The sequence below is a fragment of the Salvelinus alpinus genome, chromosome 11 (genome assembly GCF_045679555.1).
Source record: "Salvelinus alpinus chromosome 11, SLU_Salpinus.1, whole genome shotgun sequence".
Taxonomy (NCBI): Eukaryota; Metazoa; Chordata; class Actinopteri; order Salmoniformes; family Salmonidae; genus Salvelinus; species Salvelinus alpinus.
In genome coordinates this window covers 20,808,494-20,836,055 of record NC_092096.1, presented here as the reverse complement: position 1 = coordinate 20,836,055, position 27,562 = coordinate 20,808,494, and the positions used below count along the sequence as shown (strand labels likewise).

The window sequence follows — 27,562 nt, the reverse complement described above, 5'->3', positions numbered from 1 at the left end:
AGTTGGCATCCACCTAAGGCTGGTTCATTACCGTAACAGAACATTTTACTAATCTTTGACATTCTTCAAAAGTTGACAAACATTTTAATTTACCAGCGCTTCCAATAGACCAGCTACTGATTGACTACTAATTGGATGATTATAGCACTGATTTTACAGTTTAAAACCGTTGCATTTAAGATGCTGAGCATATACAGTTTTACAATAAAATATGTCAAGGACATGATTGAGTTGCAACTCCCTTTGATCAGACACAAAATAATAATTGATAGCTATATTGCAATGGACATGAGCCAGATTGACAAGATATCTTATTTTAGAGATCTAATGGTGTTGAAAGATTTTCCTTGACAGAGACATTGTAGAATATAATAGCTGTGAAGGTAAATTTACTTTAATGAATTGTCTGCCAGTTTTGCCAATTGTGCTGCTGCCCTTACTTCACACTTGGTTTGAATTTTCTCCAAAGTCTGAGCTCTGGACTGCCTCTGAGTGGTTCTCCATGTGTTTCTTCAGTTTGGACGAGGTGGGAAAGTTTTTCATACACTGGTTACAGACAAATGTCTGCACCCCTGTATGAAAGCGTTTGTGTCGTGCCAAGTCTGACGAACTCCTAAACTTCAGCTGACAATCAGGGCAGGGGTAAGGGCGTTCCCCTGTGTGAATGCGGATGTGTAGTTGTACCTCTGCGGGGGTGAGAAATGTCTTCCCACAGTGGACGCAGGGGAATGGTCTTTCCCCTGTGTGTATGAGATGGTGCCTGGTCAGAGCGTATGGTTTGGTGAACCCTTTCCCACAATAAGAGCAAGGGTAAGGGCGCACGCCGGTGTGGGAGATGATATGTTCCTGTTGGGATTTTTTGCTCTTAAACCTCTTGTCACACTGATTGCAAGCGTACGGTCTCTCATCAGTGTGGGAGCGGTGGTGCTTGGACAGCTCCCCCTGGGACAGAAAGCTCTTCCCACACTGAGAGCAGAGGAAGGGTCTCTCCCCGGTGTGCATTCTCTCATGTCTGCTCAGGATGGATATCAATGTGAACCTCTTGGGACAGTAGGAGCACTGGAAAGGCCTCTCGCCCGTGTGAACTATTTGGTGTTTCTTGAGCAGGAAGAGGAAGGAAAAGCATCTCCCACACTGGTTGCACTGGTGCGGTCGCTCGCCGCTGTGGGAGAACATGTGCCTCTTCACATCAGCTTTGCGCGTATAGCTCTTGTCGCAGTGCGGGCACTTGAACTGCCGCTTTACCAGGTGGGTCTGCCGGTGTTGGGAGCGAGCCAGCAGGGAGTGGAAGCTTTCGCCACACTGCTGGCAGATGTACTGGAGGCTGGTCCCGTGGCTCTTCCTGTGCTCCAGCAACTCAGAGGAGGAGGGGAAGCTCTTGCCACAGATGGAGCAGAGGTGGGGCAGGTCGCTCTCGCCCAGGTGGGAACTTCTGTGGTGGGCTGTCAGAGAGCGGAGGTTGGCAAAGGAGCTCCCGCACTTCTGGCAGGGGAAAGAGATAGATGTCCCACCATGTTTCTTCTCATGCTTGGTCAGGTCCCACGAATGCTGGAAGGTCCTGTCGCATTGAGAGCAGTGGAAAGGTCTCTCACCCGTGTGGGTGAGCTGGTGTCTCCTCACATCTGAGGAGCGAGTGAAGATCCTACCGCACGTGGCGCATGTGTGGGCCTTATGGTAGCCTTTTGCTTTGGTGGGAGTCCCAGCATTACCGGTTTGATTCTCAGAGTTTTCAGTTGTTAAAGTTTTTGAAGAAAGGAGAGGTTTGATTGATGTGAATATCTGGCGAGTGCTGTCGGGACATGGTGAAACCTCTGCTCTGTTTTTCCCAGACACATTGGGCTTGTTGTACTCCTCTGTGTGAATGCTTTGCATGTGGAGGTGAAGGCTCTTTTCCTCCAGACTGTGGTAGGCACACTTAGGGCAGGTAAAGGGGGTCACCTTGTCAGATCCACCTGGGAGACAGAAGTCAGACAAGGCATGTTTTATTTGCATGGCTTGAGAATGAAATAAAGGGCATGCTCATTGAAAAATATCTTGAGACCACACAATGAAAGACATGTAAATATACAATACATCTTCCAAACATTCATATTTTTTCCAAATTTTGGTCCCTCAGTTCTTGCTACTGTAAATATGTACAGTTGAAGTCGGAAGTTTACATAACCTGAGTTTAAATGTATTTGGCAAAGGTGTTTCACAATTCCTGACATTTAATCCTAGTAAAAATTCCCTGTCTTAGGTGAGTTAGGATCACCACTTTATTTTAAGAATGTGAAATGTCAGAATAATAGTAGAGAATGACATTCCCAGTGGGTCAGAAGTTATCATACACTCAATTAGTATTTGGTAGCATTGCCTTTAAATTGTTTAACTTGGATCAAACATTTTGGGTAGCCTTCCACAAGCTTCCCACAATAAGTTGGGTGAATTTTGAACCATTCCCCCTGACAGAGCTGGTGTAACTGAGTCAGGTTTATAGGCCTCCTTGCTCGCACATGCTTTTTCAGTTCTGCGAAAGATTTTCTATAGGATTGAGGTCAGGGCTTTGTGATGGCCAGTCCGACACCTCGATTTTGTTGTCCTTAAGCCACAACTTTGGAAGTATGCTTGGGGTCATTGTCCATTTAGAAGACCCATTTGCGACCAAGCTTTAACTTCCTGACTGATGTCTTGAGATGTTGCTTCAATTATAACCACACAATTGTCCTTCCTCATGATGACATCTATTTTGTGAAGTGCACCAGTTCCTCCTGCAGCAAAGCACACCCACAACATGATGCTGCCACCCCCGTGTTTCACGGTTGGGATGGTGTTTCTTCAGCTTGCAGCCTCTCCCTTTTTCCTCTAAACATAACGATGGTCATTATGGCCAAACAGTTCTATTTTTGTGTCATCAGACCAGAGGACATTTCTCCAAAAAGTACAATCTTTGTCCCCATGTGCAGTTTCAAACCGTAGTCTGGCTTTTTATGGCGGTTTTGGAGCAGTGGCTTCTGCCTTGCTGAGCGGCCTTTCAGGTTATGTCGTTATAGGACTCGTTTGACTGTGGATATAGATACTTTTGTACCCGTTTCCTCCAGCATCTTCACAAGGTCCTTTGCTGTTGTTCTGGGATTGATTTGCACTTTTCACAACAAAGTACATTCATCTCTAGGAGACAGAATGTCTGGAATTTTCCAAGCTGTTTAAAAGGCACAGTCAACTTAGTTAATGTAAACTTTTGACCCACTGGAATTGTGATACAGTGAATTATAAGTGAAATAATCTTTCTGTAAACAATTGTTGGCAAAATTACTTACTTGTCATGCACAAAGTAGATGTCCTAACTGGCTTGCCAAAACTATAGTTTGCTAACAGGAAATTTGTGGAGTGGTTGAAAAATGAGTTTTAATGACTCCAACCTAAGTGTGTGTAAACTTCCAACTTCACTGTATATAACCATTTCCCTGATGACTGTCAGAATAGTCACTGTCAGAATAGTTGGAGAGATCATTATTACCGGCTTCTCTTCCCCTGGGTGAGATGACATAAACCACGCTTGAGGCCTCACCGTTTTTCCTGTGATTAAAAACAAAAACAAAAATATCACTAATTTGATGACAAAATGGCAGATTCCTTTTTAAACGACAGTACTCCTATTCTATAATCACTCATACTTGTTCTCAGTGTTATTTTTCCTCCTCCAAGTTCTTGGTGTCTTCGACTGCAGCCGTGTAGACCGCCTCACATTTGATGTCGCAGGTTGTTGGGTTTGAAAGTTGACCACATGGGACGTGTCCTTCCCTTGCTGGTTCACACATACATTCACAGTCTCTGATTGGCCGTCCTGATCTGCCACCACCTCATCTTGGACATATGTTTTGACTGCTACAGTCTCTGTCCCAGTTCCAATGTCTTCACTGATATTAACGGCTTCATCGGCTTGCTCCACTGGAACACTCACTGTGTCCATCTCTTCCTCGGCTGCACTCATCTCCTCCCCCACGTAGCCATATTCTTCAACGACTGTCATCTCCAGATTCATATCCTCAGCTTTAAGTTCAACCACCTCCTCCCGCAGTGGAGAGGCGTTTGACGGTACGTATTCCTCGTTCATCGTCTCTACAATCTCTTCTTCCACCTCTGTTCCAACCTCCACTTCAGTGTAAACTGTTACCACTACCGCATCAGTGTCCTCTAAAGACATGGGGCCCAGCACGTCTGCCGAGTTATGTGACGACTCTGACCGGATTACAAAAGTGGTCGGCTCAGTGGTGACCACCATTTTAGGGGTGGACAGAGAGGAAAGGATGTTGTCGCCCATGGAGGAGGAGAGCGCAGCTGAACGAGAGAAAACAAGAACTGTGTCATAAAAAGACCTGCGAGTTTTAAACTACAAGACGTTGCATCATGATTTGGTAATCATTACAGGAGACTTACAAGGTTCTTTTAAATGTCCAAAACTCTTATGGTGCTGGAGAATGAGGTTCAGATTCTCTGGGGTAGACTGCATACACTCCTCCAGGACTGAAGGTGCAGAGCTGAGCCATGTCGCCGTCTGAAAGGGAATGTCTTTTAGAAAGGCATTTTATATTCAATCAACGTAGCCTAAAGAATTGTGTTTGTCTTCCCAAAATGTACTATGCCTAACTTGTGCTAGATTTATGCTACATCCAATATCAGAAAGGGTAAATTGCCAAAAGCTATGCATGCCATATTGCTCAATACCTGCTTGAGGTCTGGTACTGGAAACAGTTGTTCCAGTCTGGAGAGGAACTCCCATGTTAATGTCTGCACCGCTGTGTCATAATGTCGGCCATATTGTTCCGGGAACACCTCCTGTTGTGGGAACATTATTTAAAAATTAAGGCAAGGTGATGGATTGTAACTTCAAGTACTTTTTTTCTTGAAGGCCTGGATGAGTAACTTTTCCCGGGCGTGACACTCCCATTGTTTTCAGTAAAACCTTGGCGTAAGCAGCGCGGTCCTGCAAGAGGCTCACAGAGCTGAGTGTAAAATTACCTGAAAGAAGCACTCCCTCTCGACTGGGTCCTTTAGCAGTGATTGGACAAGCACCACAAAATTTGATTCAGATGCTTCCACCTCTGCGTCTCTGTACTGCAAGACAGTAAACAGATACAATCATCATCACATAGTGGCTGTGTGCACTCAAATCCACTTGGAAAACAACCAAGTTCTGTTCTAAAAGGACTGTAGCCCACTTACTCCTGTACATCCTGGAGTTACAGTGGGCATTCTGTCCAGGTAAGGTTGGATGGTTTGAGGGTCGGCAGGGCCTCGGCACAGCTCCAGAACCAGCTGAATCACACGCAGTAGAAACAAGTATTAACTGTGGTACAAACCTGTAGCTGGGGAAACCATGTCATTGTCATCTCTCAATCAACTCAGGTGGGGAGTACCCATTCATAGGATTGCAGACAGTTACATAATGTATAGAACAGACCCAATTCTCTACTCATCATCATAGGAAATTCTCTTCTGTTCAATATATTTAATTTGCGCTTTTCAGGGCTCTCCATCCAACTGAATAACCCTATGCCCCCTGACTTGTCTCTCACCCGTGCTCTCAGACCTAGAATGAGCTGAGCTCTATGTCTGTGGCTCAGCAGCTCTGGAATGGCCTCTGTCGCCAGAGTCACAAACTCCTCCAACTTCTCATAGTGCCTCACATCTCTTTGCTGAGCCACCTGCCACATGGCAGCAGACAGGAGCCGCAAGGGTGGAACCAGGAGGTGCAGAGAAGAAAGACTGAGAACTGGATCTAAAATGTAGGTGTACAAATTGACAAACATTTAATCAGAAGTCAGAACACTGTTCAAAATATATACAGCAGTAATATATCATTATGTCTGTCAGCTAAAGATGGCAGACATGCATTTCTCATCCAGTCGTTAAAGGATGGGGCTCCATAGAATATAAGAGTAGCATCAGACATTAGCCTTTGTCAGGATTAATTTGCATTAAGCAATAACTTTACTATTCAAATTGTCTTTACTTTAAATTGATAGCTAGTTAGATAGGATTACAAGCACACTTGGCTTAACAATGCAGTCATAACAACCTATTTTAACCGGCTTTCAACTGATAGCTAACTATGCCACTTTTTCCATGGGGCTTTTGATATTAGTTCTGCAGATATTAGCTAGCATGGTATCGTTAGCTATACGTTATTTTCTTACACACCATTGATGTCTTTAGATAGTCCACATGCATCCATGGCTATAAATATACTTATGTAAAAGCGCAGAATAATTTGAAAACAAAAATTATTTAACTGCTCCCTAACGAGCGAAGTAACATCGATCTACTTCCCCAAAACTTCCGGTACCCAAGACTGGACTCAATTTTCTTTCCGCCTGTACCTTATCCAAAATAAGTCATAGAATAAGTCTTCCAAGCTGCCAACTTACATTACCACTAACATGGCTCTGTTAGATTTTAGTTGATTTGCTTTTGAAAAATATTGTAGCCTACCGCAAGACAAAAATAAGCAACGCTATTTTTATTACCTAAGGAATACTCCAGTAAAGATAAAGAAGTTTTGCCTCTGGGGGTGCTGATGAGCCAAAATGGGTGCCTTAGAAAAGGAAATAATGTATCGTCTATTGACCAAGATAGCAGATTGATTAATATTATGTTTATCAACCATAAAGACAACACTCGAGCCTACATTTGAGAATACATATTTTCCCTCAGTTTTGAACATACAGTAGAGGGCTGGCACTCGCCTCTGAACAACCAGCCTGTGTACCAGTAGCAACTGTCCTCTTCATTCTGCAAAGGAAGGTGCGCAATACTTCACTCTTTTTAATGTCAAAACAAGGTGAGTAATCTAAATAAAAGAATATGCCCTTTGATGTATGATTCTTGGCCACAAAAATGCACATCTCAAAAATACAATCAAATTCCAAGCAGTGACAGAATTAACAATTCACAGTATGAGGCTCAACTCTTGTTGTTACAGGCCTCTAATACAAATGGCCTGTCTTACTTTACATTTCCAAAAAAACAACAAATGATCCACCAAAGACACTACAACATATGAATAGCAATGACACACCAATATCCTCAACAAACAGCCTCAACTGCTGCATGAGTTCGCTCGTGTGTGCGCAGAAGATGCAATCTGTTATAAGCCTTCCCACATTCAGTACACACGTATGGCTTCTCTCCCGTGTGGCTGAGCATGTGTCTCTTCAGTGGAGTGGTGCTGTTATAGCGATTTCCACACACGCTGCAGGAGTAGGGCTTCTCTCCTGTGTGTATCCGCTTATGTACTGTAAGATAGCAGGACTGGGTAAAACTTTTCCCACACTGCTCACATTTGAATGGTCGTTCTCCAGTGTGGTAACGCTGATGTTTCACCACTTCGGAGTAAGTTAAGAAACTTTTACCGCACTGAGAGCACATATGTGGCCTCTCCCCTGTATGCATGCGATTATGCCTGGTCAGATCAGTCGACTTGGAAAATCTCTTCCCACACTGGGAGCAGGGGAAAGGACGCTCTCCTGTATGAGTCTGTAAGTGTTTCTTCAAAAACCGATTGGCCTTGAAAGTCTTTCCACACTCGAGACAAGGGAAGGGTCTCTCCTCTGAGTGACACTGAAGATGTTTTGACAATTCACCAGAAGAGAGAAAGCTTTTTCCACAGTCAGGGCAAAGAAATGGTCTCTCTCCTGTGTGAATTCTCTCATGTCTAGTCAAGATCTGTAGTTGTGTGAATCTCTTTGGACAATGAGAGCACTGGTAAGGCCGCTCACCTGTATGAGTTCTCTGGTGTTTGATCAAGTTCGATAGCCTTGAGAAACTTTTAGGACAATGGGAACACAGAAATGAACCCTCTTCCTTATGAGCATTCAAATAGTGTTGCCTAAGACAAACTAGCTGCGTGAAGTTAATTTTGCACATAGAACACTGGAATGGTCGAGCGCCGTTGTGCATTTGCATGTGTTTTGTGAGGGCATCAGAGTTTTGACATTTCTTCAAACACTGGTTGCACTGCAGCGGGTCACCACCGGAGTGAATCAGCTGGTGTCGCTTCATTTGGGATATCTGACTGAAAGACATGTCACATTCTGGACATTTGTGTTGACCCTCTTCGCTGGGACACTGCTCATTCTCAAGGCCTGCTGGGAGGTTTAACTTGATCCCAACGTCGTCATCATCAGAGACTGGCGACTCTGCTAAATGAGCCACACTGCAGTGTGTCTTTAGATCTTCCTCCCGATCGAAGCCCTCTCCACACGCGCAGCACTGGAACGGCCTTGACCCTAGGCCCTTTCGCTGGTGTCTTTTCAAGTCGAAGGAGTACTGGAAAGTCTTCCCACATTGGGTGCACCTGTAAGGCCGCTCCCCAGTGTGGGATCTCTGGTGTCTCCTCATATCTGTCGCTCGAGAGAAGGTCTTTCCACACACAGAGCATGTTTTGGAGCGTGATGTATGCCTGCCAGACTTCCCCAGTGTGTGGGGAATGTCTGAGAGACATGGGTTCAGAGGGGTGCTACTGGAAGACCCTGGAGGGGTTTCTGTTTCATTTTCTCCAGCAGCAAGCATCCTTCTGTACTCCTCTGGGTGAAGCGCTTTAAGGTGTTGCCGGAGGGACACCTCGTCGGCATGGTTAAAAGAGCACTGAGAGCAGGCGAAGACAAGAGAGGGAGCCTCCACCGTCCCACCTGCAGGGGAACAGAGAAAGGAGCATACTGTAAATTTAGAAAGTTATCAAAACTTATAATCCAACTTATTCTGAACCAGGCATCTGGACCATATTCAACATGGCCAAATCTATTCAATTAAAATGATGAAACATTCTGAGAATTCTAACGATATCCAAGTGTACCTATAGTACCATAGAAACCTTGTGTTGATATAACATTGCAAACCTTTATTTCCATTCATTGTGGAGCTGTCAGAAGTGGCGCTGAGGTCTTCAGAGTCTTCCCTAAAGATAGCGATAAAGCACAATTGATGTCCAATGACACTGCACTTGATTGATTTTATTTGACAGTTTAACAAAGCCATACAGACAGTACAAACATTTTAAAAACGTGACAGGGATAACACAATGAAGTCAATGACGCATTTCCATTGTGGTCCTTTTAAAGTAAATGGTGAAATTGCTTTAAAACCTTAAGTCCCCTCCCACCCCTCATTCTTACCTTGGGTCTGGAGACAGGTATAAAGGGACACCCCAGGTCCCATTACCCTCCTCCAATGCCTTGAGCTGCCCTCCATTGGGTCCTTTTGATCCCACTGTCTTCATCTGGAGTCTTGTGTTTCTTCTCCATGGTTGAGAGGGGGAGGACATTTGGAGAGGCAGCCCACTGACATCCAGTCTCTGGAACCCTAATGTGGGTTTTTGGTGCAGACAGGATGTGACCAGTTCAGGCTGGTTCATTACATCTTGTGGCGTACATTGGGAACTTCCTTGATCCGTGACAGTTTGGGGGACATAACCAGCTTCATTTCTCTCCTGCGCATCCTTCTCACGCCCCTCCTCTGTGACCCCATTTTCGTCATGTAGGTTCTCATTGTGGGTGGACGGTCTGTCAATTGTATTCTCTGCACATATAGGCCCAACTAACTCCTGATGTTCAACATGCTCCACCTCCTCATAAATCATTTCCACCTCTCTATTCATTGACTCCAGATCCACACACACATCCCCCACCTCTGCACAGAAAACGGCTTCCTCTGTGTTCATGGCACTGGTTTCCTCTGAAACAAGCTCAGCGTCTCCGTTAGGATGCCCCACTTCCTCACAAATAACCTCCACTTCTCCCTCTTGACGTTCTTCCTCGCTTGGCATGGCTACCAACTCCCGCTCTTCCCCATTCAATTCAGCCTGACTGTCTCTTGGGTTCTGTGACTCAGTCTTCTCTATACTAAACTCCCTTTCCTCTCTGGTGTATGTACTGGTCCCCAGCTCCACTTCTGCATACTCAGTCACTACTACAGACTCTGTTTCCATCTCTTCGCCATATAAGGCTGGGTCCATACAGCCATCCATCAACTCTGATTGGATCTCTGTTTCTGTCTTTCTAGTGGCCGTCACCAGTACCGGAGTGAGAGACAGAGAGGAGAAGATGCAGTCGCCAGCAGAGGAGGAAGAAGTTGCTGAGTGAGAGGTAAAAGGAGACAATTACAGTGAGATGTTATTTATTTTAATAAACTGCAGGGATGATATGAATAAAGGGGGAATGTTACAATCCTGAAAGCATTTCCTTGAATCATTCAAATGTAACAATTTGCATACCTCCTTTACTAATTCTGGATTTTTGTTTTTTTTAAGTGGTTTACCATTGGTGTCCAAATATCCTAGTTCTCTATGATGTTGCAGTAGAGTCTTCAACTGCAGAGGTTGAGATAGAGAGTTGACACACTCTTCCAAGACAGAGGGTGCAGCATTGAGCCAAGACACTGTCTACGAGATGGGGAGCACACATTAATATAATATGCATCAATCAATCGGTCCAGTTGTTCTTCAAAAAAATATTCTAAATGCCCATTATCTTAAATAAAATGCGCCAAGATGTCTCATGTCTAATGCATATACAAAGTAACCAATGTAACGTTTTGTGAAGAGTGCTGCAGTGCTACATGAGACAGCATGTTAATTCAGCGTGGGCATTATGACATGAAAGATGCAGACATTCTTTATGCAAACATTCCAATAAGCCAACTTTATTCACAAGCTCATGCTTGATAACGGAGGTCAAAGGAGTGGTCTAATGACGAGGTTCTGCATGAGTACCTGTTTGAGGTCTGGTACTGGAAGGAGCTGCTCCAGCCTGGAGAGAAACTCCCACATTAATCCTTGCAGGGCAGAGTCATACTTGGGTCCATAGTCTACAGGAAACACTTCCTAATGGGAGAGATGAAAGACAGGGGGATCAATTATTTGGCTGGCTACTTTTCACATTTCTTTCAATGATTAAATGTAGCCTAAGAATATGAAGCGATAGGTTTATTATCACAAAAACATAAAACATTGACAATGTAGCCTAGATACTACTGGTTTTATCTGTTTTGTTATACCAATGTTGACAGACCATACAAATGTTCAAACTTTGATGTTTAAAAAACTGAACCAACAAAACCATATACTGACCTGGAAGAAATGTTTCCTCTCAACTGGGTCTTGGATGAGAGTTTGTACCAGTGAAAGGAAATTTGATTTAGAGGCTTCCGCTTCTGCGCAACAAAACTGGGGAAATAACCTCTTGAATAAATGTACTGTAATTCTGACAAGATAGAGTGAGAGAAAATCATTACAGAGGATTGAGGAATATCTTAAAACTCACGTCTGCATCCCCCAGATGTGATCTTGCTGCGTGGAAATGGATCCTGTCCAGATGGCTCTGAAGTCCTGCTGTCTGCTCCGTGCGGCACAACTCCAAAACCAACTGGGGGGGGAAAAACAGATTATTCCTACAAGAACACTGTTGGGTAAACAACTTGGCCTAACCTTTCTTTTCAAATATTCCATTCCCTGTTTCATGACTAAAATATAATTTCTTACAACTCATTACTAAATTAACCATGTTCTTTTCAAGTCACAGGACAAATCTGGATATATAGATTTGTGGTTTTCACTCCTGGTTCTTTTGGACCGTGAAAGATGTGTGTGTGTGGGCGCTATGACAGAGTCAAAGTTACTGTAAATAATCACCTCCTCTCTCTCTCACCTTTGCTCGTAAGCCCAACATGAGCTGGGTTCTCTGTCTGAAACTGAGCAGCTCTGGAACCGTCTCTGTAACAAATGTCACAAACTCTTCCAGCTTCCCGTATTCCATTATATCCCCTCGTTGGGCCACTTGCCACATCGCTGCAGAAAACAGCCGCAGCGGTGGGATGAACAGGCGCAGGGCAGGTAGAGGAAAAGATAACCCTATGAATGAACATATCGCAGGCAGTAAGCAGCTGCACTGACTGAGCCAAACAAGAGCACACATAGTTAGGCTATGACTAGAAGAGTAAAACATTGATACTACTTGCTAACTACGCATTGCATTTTAAGTAGATTGTGTCTGAATGCAGATCACATAAAAGCGATAATTAAACGGAAATAAGCATTGATTCCATACATAGTTACACCATAAGTAGCTAACTACAGGGCTACGATTGGAAAGTTGGCTTGCTAGCTGGAACCCCTGCCTGCTCTGCTTCTGTCTGGTGGAAGCTTCCAATGCAACAACTATAAACTTACCCGTATTCACCACTGGTTCCGTTAAATTCCGATAATCCATTATTATCAGTTACAGGGACGTCCTAAACTAAACCCAAGCAATCATTTAGTCACTTGGGTGAAATATCTGTTTACCTGGAAGTTATAATTTTTTTCTCATTTTGCAGGAAGTCGCTTAAAAAAAACATTAGTTCCGGTTTATATTCGCCTTCAGAATAAAAGTTACGATCATGGGAAACGCTATATCACAGATTGAACAATGAGACAGGTACTGGATGTATAAATATCCGCTTGGCCTTTCCACTCGGAAGCCCACTGACGGGCAATGGGAGAAGATGGAGCGAGATGGATTTGCCTACATTCTGAAAATTTTCTCATTAATGAAACATTTGATCTCAATACAGTTTTCTGTTCCCAAAACTAAAATATGTTATGAATAGAGTGGCCTAAGTTTTGTCAAAGTTTTTTTTAATCGCGATGTTTTTGAGTGAAAAGTTGACTTGAGTTATTGCACACGTGCATTTCAGAGTAGGCGTTCCCTAACGGATATATGCAGTTGTCTGCTAGAACGGGCCTATAGGATCTCGTGCTTGGCTCTGCCCACCTCCTTGCTTGTTCTTCCTACTATGACTCATCTGTTCCCATTGGAAACTACAGGCTGTGGTCTATCTTGGTTTAGTGATACAAATCTTTGGCTAGATCGTCTCTAGTAATCAGTGAATCATCTCACAAATGCTAATATAATGCAATAAACTCCTCTGATGTTGCCAAAAAAGTCAATTTAATTCAAATGACAAAACAATAATCTACAACACGTTTCATACAATATTAAAATAAAGGTTAATAAAAGAAATGTAACCATAAAAATAATGAGTGCATTCTTAATGAAAAGTTCAGCAATCACAGAAAAAACAATACTTGAAGTATTGGACTGGATATACCCACTATGATAAGTAGCTTAAAGGAAATTTACACCCAATAACGATCTTAAAAAATATATGTAATTAGTCCATTGATGATGTTTCGCTTGTCAGGAATCAAGATTTTCAAATATGTAACTTTTAAAGTGCATTCGGAAAGTTTTCAGAGCCCTTGACTTTTTCCACATTTTATGTTACAACCTACACAATACCGAAGGTTACATTGAGCGGTTCCTTGCTGGACGCAGACGACGAACCCCCTTCATAAACCTGGAGACCAAGGGACGGCGCCCCACTGGCCTGTCCATCTACCCCACATGACAGGCAGATATAGCGGCCAAATACCCTCTCAATGTAGAGGCTGTCAAGCCCTCATCCAAGCGAGACTGCAGGTATTGGAGGACATACTGCACCCTGCATGACTCGGGCACAACCTCAATACCAGTGCACCAAGAGCAGAACAACCGCCAGTGCAACTGGTATGCCGCGGTTGTAGCCGGTGCCCTTGCGTTCTGCATGGTGTTCATTACACCCTCCTGTAGTCCTAAAATGGACCATTGGTGCCGTTCAGTGGCCAAGCCCACAGACTGCGGTGCGGCCTTGGATACCACAGAGTTCCCCCGGCCTGAGACAGCAGGTCCGGTCTCAGGGGAAGTTGCCAAGGTGTCCCAGACAACAGCTACAGAACAAGGCTGAACCAGGGTCGTCTGGGCCAGTATGGGGCCACCAGAAGCAGACGATGCTCTGCCAACCTGGTCCTGTCCAGCACAGCCTGGATCAGGGGAAAAGGGGGGAATGCGTAAAGCTCCAGCCCTGGCCAATCGTGAGCCAGAGCATCCAAGCCCAGACATGGAGTACCACTGGGGGCAGTGTGCATTGTCCAGGGAGGCAAACAGGTCCACCTGCACCCTCCCGAACTTGTCCCACAGGTGCTGCTCCACCTGGGGATGTAGGCTTCAGTCCCAAGGTGGCGGGCCCTTCCTCGAGAGCATATCCACTGCCACATTCAGGATGCCAGGTACGTGTGCTGCGCTCAGGGACGGCTAGATATGCTAGACGTCCCTGAGCCCAGAGAAGGAGCTCCCGTGCCATAAGATGGAGGCGGTGCGACCTCAGTTCACCCTGATGGTTGATGTAAGCCACCACTGTGGTGTTGTCCAATCTCACCAGGACATTTCTTCCCTTCAGATGTGGAAGGAAAGACTGCAGTGCAGCTCGGAGCTCTAGTGTATTGATGTGCCTGCCGCTCCAAGGGGGTAGCCAACAGCTGCTGGCCGACCTGTCCTTGGTCACCCCCCCCCCCCCCCCCCCCCCAGCCGAACTGGGAGGCGTCTGTGCTGATCAGCTCCCGGCGGCACATCCTCAGCATCTCCACCCCACCTGAGAGAAAGGAGTGACAGCGCCACCTAGATGCCAAGAGGCACTGTGCGGTCACCCACAGCTGGTGGTGACGGTGGCGCTTCGGGTGCAGCTGGTGGGAGTTGAACCACTGTTGAAGAGGCCGGAGATAGAGCAGGCCCAGGGGAATCAACAATGAGGACGCCGTCAGCAAGCCCAAAAGGCGTTGGCAGGTTAGGACGGATACCATCTTCCCCTGCCGAAAGTGGTCAATAAGATAAGATTGCCTGAACCCTTCTGGTGGGCAGGCGTGCTTTCATGAGGACTGAGTCCAGTTCCATGCCAATGAAGGCCACCCTCTGGGTTGCCGTCAGACGACTCTTGCCGTTTACAGTAATGCCCAGCCCGCCGATGTGGGTCAGGAGCATGTCTCGGTCTGACAGGACCTGGGTCCTGGTTGGTGCACAAATCAGCCAATCGTCCAGGTAATTGAGGATCAACAACCCTCGGGACATGAGAGGTGCCAGGACAGCGTGCATGCACTTTGTGAAGTACGGGGTGCCAAGGAGAGGCCGAAGGGAAGAACCATGAATTCGTAAGCCCTCCCTTCGAAAGCGAATCGGAGGTACTGCCAATGAGCTGGGTAAACAGGAACATGGAAATACACATTCCTCAGGTCCAGCATCACAAACCACTGGTCCCTGGACACAGCCTGCAACACCTGGGCTGGGGACAGCATGTAGAACCTCAGTAGCTTTAAGTACCCATTGAGGTTGCGAAGGTCCAGAATCGGTCGAAACCCTCTATCTCTTTTTGGGATCACAAAATAAGGGGAGTAGAACCCACCTAAACGTTCTGAACTCTCGATCCTGCGGATGGTACACTTGTCCAGGAGTGAGGAGATCTCCAGCCGCAGGGTTTTCTTCAGGGGGGCGGCCACTGTGGTGACAAGAAGGCCCCTGAAGGACGGGGGCCGGCAGCGGAATTAGAGTTGGTACCCTTCGAGCATTGTGGACAACACCCATGGGGACTCCACACACTCCTCCCACTTTGCCCTTTGAGACCAGGAGAAGCGGCCGAGGCTGGGGAAGGGTGTGTCAGGGGTCCTGCCGGGGCCCGCCTTTCCTCTGGCGCCTGGATCCCCCAGGCACATCCCTATGGTGGTGACGGTTGACAGGTTGTTGTTCCACCTTGCTGTGCCCCTCCCCGCTGTCGTTCTTCAGCACGAGGCGATGGGACAGGAGGGACCCCACCGTCATTCAGGTGCAGGCGATGGTCCGTCTGCCTTGGACCCGGGGCCTGAGGAGGCGGCATTAACCGTCTCAGGGTCTCCCGGTTCATACGAACCTTATCGGTCTGCTCCAGAATGTCATTAACCCCTGTGCCAAAGGTCAGCCCTGGGGTAATGGGGAGAGTGACAAATGTGCTCTGGAAATAAGCGGGATTGGACCACCCAGATATGGCGCTGGGAGGTAACGACCTGCACCATGACCGTTGGAGCGGACAACATCCACAAAGCAGGCAAAGCAGGCGAGACACCTCCATCGCTTCCTAGAGGAGCTCCTCTGTGCCCCCCTGCAGCCGGGGAAACAGAGTCTGCAGGTAGGCCTGCAGCAGCATGGCCGCGTTGGCGGCCAAGAGAGCAGAGGGACCCATATGTGGCTTCAAAGACTCTGGGGAGTCCCGGCTTCAGTTGCGGGTTCCGCTCTATAATCTCCCGAAAAAGCGCCCCCTGGCAGAGGCCCAGCTCTCCTGCAAGGCCTCACGGAACTTAGCAGAGATGGGGACAGATGGAGACATCACTGTCCACCAGTTTGATGTCCAGTGCAGTGGCTACCCGAGTGAGTAGGCCCCTCCTAGCATCTCGAGCCGCTGGGGGCAATGAAGCTCCACCGGCCGGCTTCTGATGACCTGTCAGCCTGGTAGCCCCGCTCACGGTGGTGAACAGTTCCAGCATTGTCCCCCAGGAACAGCCCATCACTGGCGAACGGGGAACAGCTGTGGTCGTCATCGAAGCTATTGACCTCCTGACGCAGGGCATGTGCCATCCGTTCAAGGTGGTCCCAGCGGTCCAACTCCTGCCCCCGTCCAGGACTGGCAGAAGATGGGCTCTGCCTGCGGTGGCTCCAGCTACACTTCCTGGGAGGGGTACTGGGCCCAGTAGAGGGAATAACAGCTCGCTGGCGCACCATTCCTGAGGGAGGGAGCTCGTCCCCAGCCTGAGCCCGAGCCTGGCCAACTCACTCGCGCATGGCCTCCAATCGCGCCAGGCGCAGGCGTTCTGAGAACAACACACAGAACAGGCATCCAGTAGGGCGCTCCACCGCCCTCTCCATGTGGCTCAAACCCAGGCAGTGCATACACAAGGTGTGCCGATCTCCAGGGGGGATGCCACCATCACACCTGTCACAAAGGGAAGCCATAAGCTCAGCCAAGCCAGCAAGGCCACGGAGCAGGGGTCCGACGCCCTGGGAGAGCTTGTCGTGACCCGCTTGGAGGAATAGGAACCCGGTGAGGGATAAATTACTCAGTACCTCTGCAAAATGGGGAAGACCCGTGTGGGAAAAACAGGCAGACAAAAAACAGCAACCAGGTAATGGATTTGATTTATATGTTTTTTGGTAGTTTGTTTTTTACGCCAACTGCAATATTACCTAGCTGTTTTAATATCTAAGCAGTAAAAACAGCACCATATGATGGAGTAACTCCGCTAAGGAACTCCAAAGTTAATGCCTCAATGTAGTAGAAGCCCACCACGATGCTCTTACATTCTGCAGGGGAAAGAACAGGAAAAAAAACCTTGTAGAGTAATTAGCAGAGAAGCCACTTAAGCAATTCACAACACACAAAGAACAAGCCAGTCGGCAAGTTGTGTAAGGTAAATACAGTTTGTGGCAGCAAGAGCCACCAATATATTAAAGGATGCACACGGAGTTGTAGTGTAACGCTAACGAAACACAAGTACGACAAACCACGGGCGGAAGATACAGATCAACCGAGTGGAGCACTCAAGAGGAGGGGCTGGCCATGTGGCCAGCAGCAAACAGCCAGTGAGTATACTTACACGCAAGATAATACACTTACCAGTGACTTACCAAGCAAACTTCAGAAAGTTTGTACCTCAAACCATACGGACGTCCGCCGAGAAAATGAAAGAGAACATGTGTTGCGGCCATGGGTTCTATATATAGGGGCGGACACCAGCCGTGACACAGGTGTACACAGGAGTAAATCTGTAAATCCTCACCTCGGATGTATCCCTCCGCCGCGGAGTGATACCAATATATTGGAGTGATCCAATATAGTGAAACATAACCCATAATGACAGAGCTAAAACAGGTTTTTAGAATTTTTTGCAAATGTATTAAAAATAAAAAACTGAAATACCTCATTTAGAAAAGTATTCAGATCCTTTGCTATGAGACCCAAAATTGAGCTCTGGTGCATCCTGTTTCCATTGATCATCTTTGAGATGTTTCTACAACTTGATTGGAGTCCACCTGTGCTAAATTCAATTGATTGGACATGATTTGGAAAGGCACAGACCTGTCTATATAAGGTCCCACAGTTGACAGTGCATGTCAGTGCAAAAACCAAGCCAAGAGGTCGGAAGAATTGTCCGTAGTGCTCCGAGACAGGATTGTGTCGAGGCACAGATCTGGGGAAGGGTACCAAAACATTTCTGCAGCATTAAAGGTCTCCAAGAACACAGTGGCCTCCATCATTCTTAAATGGAAGAAGCTTGGAACCACCAAGACTCTTCCTAGAGCTGGCCGTCTGGCTAAACTGAGCAATCAGGGGAGAAGGGCTTTAGTCAGGGAGATGACCAAGAACCCGATGTTCACTCTGAAAGAGCTCCAGAGTTCCTCTGTGGAGATGGGAGAACCTTCCAGAAGGCCAACCATCTCTGCAGCACTCCACCAATCAGGCCTTTATGGTAGAGTGGCTAGACGGAAGCCTCTCCTCAGTAAAAGGCACATGACAGCCCGCTTGGAGTTTGCCAAAAGGCAAACAGGAGAAACAGGATTCTCTGGTCTGATAAAACCAAGATTGAACTCTTTGGCCTGAATCCCAAGCGTCACATCTGGAAAAAACCTAGCACCATCCCTACAGTGAAGCATGGTGGCAGCATCATGCTGTTGGGATGTTTTTCAGCGGCAGGCACTGGGAGACTAGTCAGGATCGAGGAAAAATATGATTAGAGCAAAGTACAGAGAGATCCTTGATGAAAACCTAATCAGGACCTCAGACTGTGATAAGGTTCACCTTCCTACAGGACAACGACCCTAAGCACACAGCCAAGACAATGCAGGAGTGGCTTCGGGACAAGTTTCTGAAAGTCCTTGAGTGGTCCAACCAGAACCCAGACTTGAACCATTTTTGGAGTATCCTGAAAATAACTGTGCAGCGACGCTCCCCATCCAACCTGACAGAGCTTGAGAGAATCTGCAGAGAAGAATGGGAGAAACTCCCCAAATACAGGCGTGCCAAGCTTGTAGCATCATACCCAAGAAGACTCGAGGCTGTAATCACTGCTAAAGGTGCTTCAACAAAGTACTGAGTACAGGGTCTGAATACTTATGTAAATGTGATATTATTATAATAGTTTTTTTTATAAATTTGCAAACATTTCTAAAAACCAGTTTTTTGCTTTGTCATTATGGGGTATTGTGTTTAGATTGAGGGGAAAAAACAAATGTATCAATTTTAGAATAAGGCTGTAATGTAACAAAATGTCAAGGGGTCAAAATACTTTTCAAATGCACTGTACGTCAACAATGGACTATTGAAACAAATACCAAATATATGTTTTTGGGTGGATTTGTCCATTAAGTAAAATCAGTTGCCCATTGGTCATTTAGATTCTCTCTACAAATGACTTACTATCAATACTTGCAGCCGACTCTATACAACATTTTAGATGATCTATTCAAAATATCCACTTAACTATCTGACGGACCTAGTTATTAAATCTATCCAAAAGAAAAATCAAAAAAACATTCAACAACTGATATGCAAATGTACAACAATAACTCAATTTTCATTGAGGGAGTGAGTGAGTGAGTTGGTGAGCCTTGAGGCATCGAATTTGGGTGAAAGATTCTCCACATTCCCCACATACATGCTTCTCTATATGGGTTTTCTGGTGCCTTTTCATATGATGAGAAAATCTGAAACGTTTGTCACAAACGCTGCATGAAAATGGCTTCTCTCCTGTGTGAAGTCGTTGGTGTGATTTCAGGTAACCTGACTGGATGAAGGACTTTCCACAGTCTTGGCATTTGTATGGTCGCTCACCAGTATGGTATCTTTCATGCAACCTCCTTTCATTTGCTGTGATGAAAGTTTTTTCGCAATAGGAGCATGGAAATGGTCTTTCTCCTGTGTGAGTAAGTTCATGTCTTTTCAATGACACTGCTTTGTAAAACTGCTTTCCACAGACTGTACAGGTAAATCTCACCCCCTCATGAACTTGCTCAATATGTGTATTCAGCTGAATCTTTGTCCGATAAGTCATGTCACACTGCGAACAAGAAAAGGGTTTCTTCTCTGAGTGAGTCCCCATATGCACTGACAGTTCAGAAGCGGCCCGGTAGCTCTTTCCACACTGCCAGCACAGGAACGGCTTTTCTCCTGTGTGCTTCCTACTGTGTATTGTTAGAGAATTGGCTGTTCTGAATTTTTCTGGACAAACAGAGCACTGGTACAAGTACTCTCCTGAATGAACCCTCTCATGGATGACAAGGTACGATAACTGAGTGAACGTTTTCTCACATTGAGAGCAGGCGTATGGTCCTGCGAATTTATGTTGATGCAGATAGTGTTCTCTCAGACGCCCCAACAGGGTAAAGGTCTTCTCACACATGGTACACTGGATTTCCTTGTGCATCAGCTTGTGTCTGTCAAAGGCAATGGAGTTCGGGTATATCCTTCCACAATCAGAGCAATAGAATGGATTGTGAATTCGTTTGTGTGTTCTTAGGGAGGATGAGCCTTTGAATTCTTTGTCGCATTCATCACATTTGAATACCACCTTTCTTTCTTCCTCCTTGCATTCTGCCCTTGTGTCATCAGTGGCTAGCAGTTCACCAGCCTCCTCTGGAGTAGCATCCTCTTGTTGCTGGTCCACCAACTTAGATGCTTCCTCTTGGTTTACCTTCAGACAGATATCCCTCTGGTGTTTCTTTAAACCATGCATGTACTTGAAGCGCTGCTCACAGTTGCCACATTGATAAGGACGCTCATCTGAATGGGATCTCATATGAATAGCCATTCCTGAAGCACGGTTAAAAATCTTCCCACACACAGTGCATGGTTTGGGTTCTTTGAGAGTCGGCACTGAAGTAGCAGCCGTGATAAGGGGCTCAGTGTCGATTTCCTTGGTAGTGAGAGGGCTGCTGCAACCTTCGTTTTTAACTTCCGCTTGTTGCTGGTCCACACTCTGACCCAAGTCTTCTAGGATGCCCTCGTGTCCAAGGATTTCCTGATGTTTCTTCAAAGTATCTTTGTACTTAAAACTTCTTTCACAAATAGCACAATGAAAGGGACGCTCCTTTGAGTGAGATTTCAAGTGCCTTTCCATGTCTGAGGTACGAGTCAAAATCCTACCACAGACACAACAGGTTTTTGAGTCGGACAGACCTTTGTGAGATGGTTGCGGGTTTTCATCAGTGCCAAGAGACCCAGTGCTACCCATTGATTGGGATTCATCTTTCTCTGGCTGCGGTTTCCCCTTCTGTTGTGACAAATTTTGACCAACCTGACCTAAATCTTCCTGGTTCACTTTCTTACACAAATCTCTCTGGTGCCTCTTCAAATCATATGAATACTTGAATCTCTTATCACAATTTACACACCAAAATGGATGCTCTTTTGAGTGGGATCTCATGTGCCTTGCCATGTCTGAAGTACGAGTGAAAAACCTCCTACACAAAGAGCATGTTTTGGTGTCCAGAGGTCTTTTCTGTGTTAGCCCTGATGGAGAGAGCGTCTTAAGGGGTGATGTGTTCGGAGATTTGCTAGTTGAGGGTTGTGGGATCTCTTCTTTATTTTCCCCATTAACCAAAGTTGAGAGGTTCTTTTCACAAACTCCCTGCTGGTGTTTCTTCAGATCATAAAGATCCTTGAAGCCTATTGCACATTTGAGGCACTTAAACCTATGATCATGATCTTGAGTGTGGCTTCGCTGGTGCCTTCTAAAGGACGTGGCTCGAGCAAAAGTCCTCTCACAGTCTGGGCATGTCTTACTGAACTGGCCTCTTTTGCATGACTTCCTCAGGGAGGTATGCACCTTGGAGGAGGATGGCTGTTGGATTGCATTCCCGGAAGAATCCGTTTTACATGTCTTTTGTACTTTTGACCGTATTTTCTTAATCTGCAGCCTTTTGCTTTGTTTTGAGGTTTGAACATGAATTCCGGTGACAGCTTGATTGTCCGTTTCCCCACTTACATGCTTCCTATTCATAGCATGCTCCTTCTCAGTAAATGCGTCTCTTTGATCCTCATTTGGTGCAAGTAGTCCTCCATTTTTCTCCATTGTACCCTCCACCAACCCTTTTCCTTCCACTCTAGCCAAATATTCTGATTGTGAATCTACTTCTGTGGCAGTCACCACACGTACATGTGGAGGGAGAGACAGAGAGGAAAGGATGTAGTCACCAAAGGACGATGGAGTTTCTTTTTGTGCAAGAGGGAGACAAAAGACAGGTTAAACTGAATTAATATATTTTCTGCAACAGTGTTTGACCAACGTCATACATGTCAATTACTTTTCCACAATCTTATATAATTGTTATTTATTTAATTTCAGTTTCCTATTCCATTTGGTGCCCAACCCATGACTTACAAGACACTATTCATCAAGCACTTGTGCAAAAAAACACAAAAACAAAATTACATTTTACACTTTAGATGCACAATTCATATTTGCATCATGTACAACAAGCTTATACTTCAAATATTTGCAATTTTGGCACAAAACAAACCTGTTTTATTGTCAAATACACCAGATAGGTGCAGTGAAATGTGTTGTTTTACATGGTCAGCCATAGTAATACGGCACCCCTGGAGCAAATTAGGGTTGAGTGCCTTGCTCAATTGCAAAGACAGATTTTCACCTTGTCGGCTCAGATATTCGAACCAGCAACCTCTCGGTTACTGGCCCAACGCTCTAACCGCTAGGCTACCTGCTATGGATCCTCTGAGACTGTATGATACTCACCGATGGAGTCCAAACGCCCATGTTTTCTGTGGTATTGGAGCAGGGTCCTCAATTGTATGGGGTCAGGTACAAACTGTACACATTTCTCCAGGGCAGAGGGGACAGCATTTAACAAGGAGGCAGTCTTGAGAGAGAGGAACATGTTTGAAATCATTAACTCACTACAAACTCATGTCCGACTCATAGTTTATTAAACATGAAAATATTATTGATTCTTGCTTGGTATTCTTGAATTCTAATTTCCCAAACGAATTAGATAAAGGTGTTATTCATTCTTATTACCTGTTCAAGGTCTGGTATGGGAAGTAACTTCTCAAGTCTGGAAAGGAATTCTATCATCAGCATCTGTATTGCAGTGTCATACTTGGGCCCAAATTTCACAGGGAACACGTCCTAGGAGAGAATAAATTCATGTAATAATGAATATCAATAATTAGCCTAGTATTTTCCTTTTGTAACCTAGACCAGCAAACTTTTTGGCTCAAGGGCCACATCGGGGTTTCAAAATTCCGAGGGCCGCACAGCTTTTGTTTGTCAAGATAAGGGCAGTTATCTGAAATTATATAGGTCCATTATTATTTCTACATACTTTCTATTTTGGTTTTATATGTTAAAGTGTAGCCTGGAGTTATTTTTTTATCCAAAATAATCATGGAACTGGATAGGGAAATCAAGCAGAAAGAGGTGGTCACTTTCCTACCATATAAGAGCAACACAAACCTGGTAGAAGGTCTCCCTTTCACTTGGGTCTTTCAGCAGAGATTCAACCAGCTCCACAAAGTTTGATTCAGATAATTCCACCTCTGCATCACTTGACTGCAACAAAACACGCACAACTATTAAATCATCACATTTTACAACTCAATGACAAAATAATTTGAGTGACATAGGTCTTTGCTCCCTTCCTGAAAGATACTCACCTCTGCTTCCCCAGTGGATATGAGGCTTCGGATCCTGTCCAGGTGTTGCTGAATGTCTTGGTCTGCTGTCTGCTCAGTGCGACACAACTCCAGAACCATCTAAAATTACAGATGACCAGTCAGGAGTAGTGAAAAGGTCAACCACACGCTTCATAGGCATTGCTCTGTTCTTATTGGGACACATTTGGAGATAATGATAGATAGACTAGCTAAGGGCCAACGGCAGTATTTGAGAAACCAGTTTCAGGGTCTTTATCTCAATCAATGTTTAACAGCTGGCTGTTTTAGGCTAGAGTCAACAATATTGTTGTCAGAGAGTAACCTCACATGATCTTGTTGCATGTTTCTTTTCCCCCATTCTGAACCCAATCTCTTACCCTTGCTCGAAGCCCCAGAATGAGTTGGGCCCTCTGACTGCAACTCAAAAGCTCTGGCACAATCTCTGTCACCGTGGTGACAAACTCCTCCAGCATCCCATAATCTTGAAAGTCTCCTCGCTGAACCACTTGCCACATGGCTGCAGAGACAAGCCGCAGTGGTGGAATGAAGAGACGCAGAGAGGGAAGAAGAAGAGGGGGACCTAAAAATAAGGATATGAGCCGCAATAATAATTGAAATAATACTGAACTGATATTGAAAGTTAGAGCTGGTTCAAAAACCTTAAAAATATTTCCTCAAGGTTCCTGATTTAACTTGTAAGACAAAATGAAACCAATGGAATTGCCCCAAACGTGGAAACTGCATTCATACAAACTAATCAAGCGCACCAGATTAGTTCCAAATATTGAGGTCCCTATCTAGCAACTCATTTAGTTAAAGGGAAAAAAACATGACATGCTTGCCAAGGTATTTGTAACATCTAAATAGGCTATCCCTTACAAAACATAACAGTGGATGATTCAGAAGTACTAGTCCTCCCGCTTCTAGCATACTAAAAAGATCGAGACAGACGGAAATTTAGCGAGGATACGCCATGTTGAACATCAAGCACACCAAATCTAGTAAAAAAAAATCCGCAATACCATTTTCGCTGGGATTTTGACATTGCATCTCGTCCTCATACAAAAGTAGTCAATTAGCTAAGTGTTTGTTCTAAAGATGGTTTCCAAAGTTAAAAGGCTTACAACAGTTTTAAAACCTAACCGTCGGTAGCACTGAGTGTGACACTGAACGTAGTCCGTTCAATTTCCGGTTGCGTTTACACCCCCCAGAATAAAAGTCCTCGTGAATTGAGTTAAAATTCGGAATAGATTTTTTTGAAAGTCATCTTTGTCAGCAAGTTCGGTTATCGACTTGGTGTGCCAACTAAAAATAATTCTCACAATAGTTAGCAATCCCCTTGTATAATCATAAAACAACATTTAGAAACTCACCTGCAACTGTGTAAATCCCAGAGTCTGGGATGTGTCCCTAAATGTGAGGGTCAACAATGTGCAACAAGAAAACACAGCCTAAAAAGATGACTTTGAAACAATGTACAGTACACCATAAACTATGTGGGTCACATTATGTGCATTGAAATCAAGATTGCCCTCTTTCTCCATCTCCTCGTGTGTAACCTACTAGATGGATTTACCCCTGTAATGCTCCTTCCACAAACAGCAAACTGGAAAAAAGCCCACACCATAATCAATGACCATTCCCATATTCTCTACACTTCATTGGAACTGATGCCCCCTGGGATGTGCTTGCTGCCCATAAAAGCAGTGTTATGTGGGCTTGTATGAGTGGTAAGGCTGAAGCAACCGTCTGCAGACAAAAATTTGAGGAGTGAAGTCAGGGGAAGTGAATCTGCTACAGTTTAAAGACTGACATTGATGTGGTTTTCTAACAGCAAGGCTCAGTGCAACATGGCAGTGTTGTCATTGTTTAGAAAAGTTATTCTTTGTAATGTCAAAATAAACATGTCTCCAACCCTCATATCACACACTGAAAATATTTGTGTACATTGTACTATCAAGTTGTAGGCCCTCATTGTAAATAAGAATTTGTTCTTTATTTAACTAGGCAAGTCAGTTAAGGTTAAATTAAATGTAAGAATAAAAATGGGGAGAGAGCCTCAAATATCACATTCCTTTGTACATATCCACTGTATATGTTTACCTTTGATGATGTTAAATGGCATTATGCTTATCTTTGTAATTCCGATAATAACTATTTTATTAACATTATTATTCTCTTGGCCAAATAATATATTCACACATGTAAATGGGGTAGGAAAATTCATTTTTTTTTCTTTTTCATTGAACTGTTAAAATGTTATAAATCCCTCAAACTTGTGAAACTTAAAAAGTTGGGGAAATTATTAGAAGTCATGTCTCTGAATGTCTGTTAATGTCTCATAGTCTTGTCACATCTAAAGATGTCCTGGTGTTGTTTTTTTTAAATATTTATTGTATACACAGGAATGTCCCTGTATTGATGTGTAATATTGCTATTATTGTTGCAATAAAACATGTTTAATAATTATAATTATATCCACGCGGCTAAATTGCTACCTGTTAGTCTTTGGTTCCGTTCGCATCTGTCAAACAAAAACACTCTAATGATCAGTTGACAATTCCCTTACAAAAATGTACCATGCTAGTACTATGGTACTTTCATTCATACCATGGTACTACTAAGGTACTTTCACTTAAACCATGGTATTGTCTGAATTATGGAAATGTACCATGGTTTTAGCCTTGAAGTGTGATGGTACTACCATGGTACTGCCATTGTACCTAAATACTACCATGGTATTGCCTCATTTATACCATGGTATAGATGTGGATCATGGAAATACCATGGTGTTAAACGGCATTATACATTCTACCATGGTAATGCACAATTGTGATGAATGGTTCCAAAAATGATATATGGTACTATCTTTATTAAGTGTGCGTTACCATGGTACAATGGCTATATAATGCATTAAATAAATAAACCCCCCAATGTGAAAAGACGTTGGTTGGCATTATATTGATGAATTGATATACCAGTATGGGCAAGTTTCTGATAAAAGAGGCAGGCTACTTGTTGGTCCTAGTTTTCTGAAACATCAAAGAAAAAGGGAAATAGTTGCTGTGAAAAAAGGGGTAATACTTTCTGTTTTAATAGTACCGTTTTTTTGCTCATGTTTGGGTTCCCTGTGTTGCCAACCTGAAATGTGGGAGAAAGTGAGATATATGGTAGCCTGATCTTTGGCATTTTGTAATAATTTAGTATTTATAGTCAAGGGGCGTTGTGCTTGTTTCAGCCCGCAGAGGGAGCCGCTCGCTCTAGTGGGTGCTTCACGCGCTCTCTCACAGTGGCTCTCGCGCTAGCCTGCCTAGTTAGTGAGTCAATTCAAGAAAACTGATGAGGCACCAGATAAACGAAATATTTTAAACGTTATCATCACGGTGAGCGAGTTGTAAACCATAGGATAGGAAACACCAAGTTAAACGGAGTGTAGTTATATAATTGTTATTTAATGTTTTGATAGTTTCATTAATTTATAAAAGCCCGTTAACATTAACTAGAAGTCAGCTAAAGTTCGCTCCAGTCAAGCTAGCCTGTTGTAGTCATGTACCATGGTTTTAGCCTTGAAGTGTGATGGTATTACCATGGTACTGCCATTGTACCTAAATACTACCATGGTATTGCCTCATTTATAACATGGTATAGATGTGGATCATGGAAATACCATGGTGTTAAACGGTATTATACATTCTACCATGGTAATGCACAATTATGATGAATGGTTCCAAAAATGATATATATTGAAACATTGTAAATGGCTGTTTTAGGGATATGTTGAGAATCTATTAAATAATATTATTAATACCTTTAAAAATATATATTTTTTGTATGTTGGCTATTTAGAATTGTATAAGAGTAACCAATTCAGTTGAATGAGAGAGCAAACTGAAAAATGTATTGAAGAGAGAAGTTAGTTAACTTACCAGATGAACTATTTTAAATCTTCAAGTTTTCCGACTCCTGTCATTCTTCTCAA

At 44.4% G+C, this 27,562-nt stretch overlaps 1 protein-coding gene across 1 annotated transcript; it reads right to left on the bottom strand.

Annotated features, from left to right (window-relative positions):
• LOC139533275 (uncharacterized) lies at positions 1–24,749 on the bottom strand. Its single transcript, XM_071331344.1, has 23 exons — positions 24,606–24,749; positions 23,961–24,163; positions 23,584–23,682; positions 23,384–23,479; positions 22,946–23,056; positions 22,664–22,787; positions 11,685–11,887; positions 11,301–11,402; positions 11,108–11,203; positions 10,751–10,861; positions 10,297–10,420; positions 9,156–10,113; positions 8,880–8,938; positions 7,078–8,672; positions 6,184–6,304; positions 5,559–5,761; positions 5,206–5,298; positions 5,002–5,097; positions 4,708–4,818; positions 4,420–4,537; positions 3,657–4,320; positions 3,500–3,558; positions 1–1,952 (listed from the first exon to the last, which is right to left on the bottom strand). The coding sequence occupies exons 1-23, from the start codon at positions 24,631–24,633 to the stop codon at positions 442–444; spliced, it is 6,885 nt and encodes a 2,294-aa protein (XP_071187445.1). The 5' UTR covers positions 24,634–24,749; the 3' UTR covers positions 1–441.
• Between the last annotated feature and the right edge of the window lie 2,813 nt (positions 24,750–27,562).

What these genes read in the sequence shown, in the direction of transcription:
- LOC139533275 (XM_071331344.1), bottom strand. Translation starts at nt 24,633, where the DNA reads ATGCAATGTCAAAATCCCAGCGAAAATG. An exon ending in AGGATATTTGGACACCAATG is followed by an intron (nt 10,114 to 10,296) that starts GTAAACCACTTA and finishes CCTCTCACTCAG; the next exon opens with CAACTTCTTCCTCCTCTGCT. An exon ending in CACAATGAATGGAAATAAAG is followed by an intron (nt 8,673 to 8,879) that starts GTTTGCAATGTT and finishes GTTCCCCTGCAG; the next exon opens with GTGGGACGGTGGAGGCTCCC.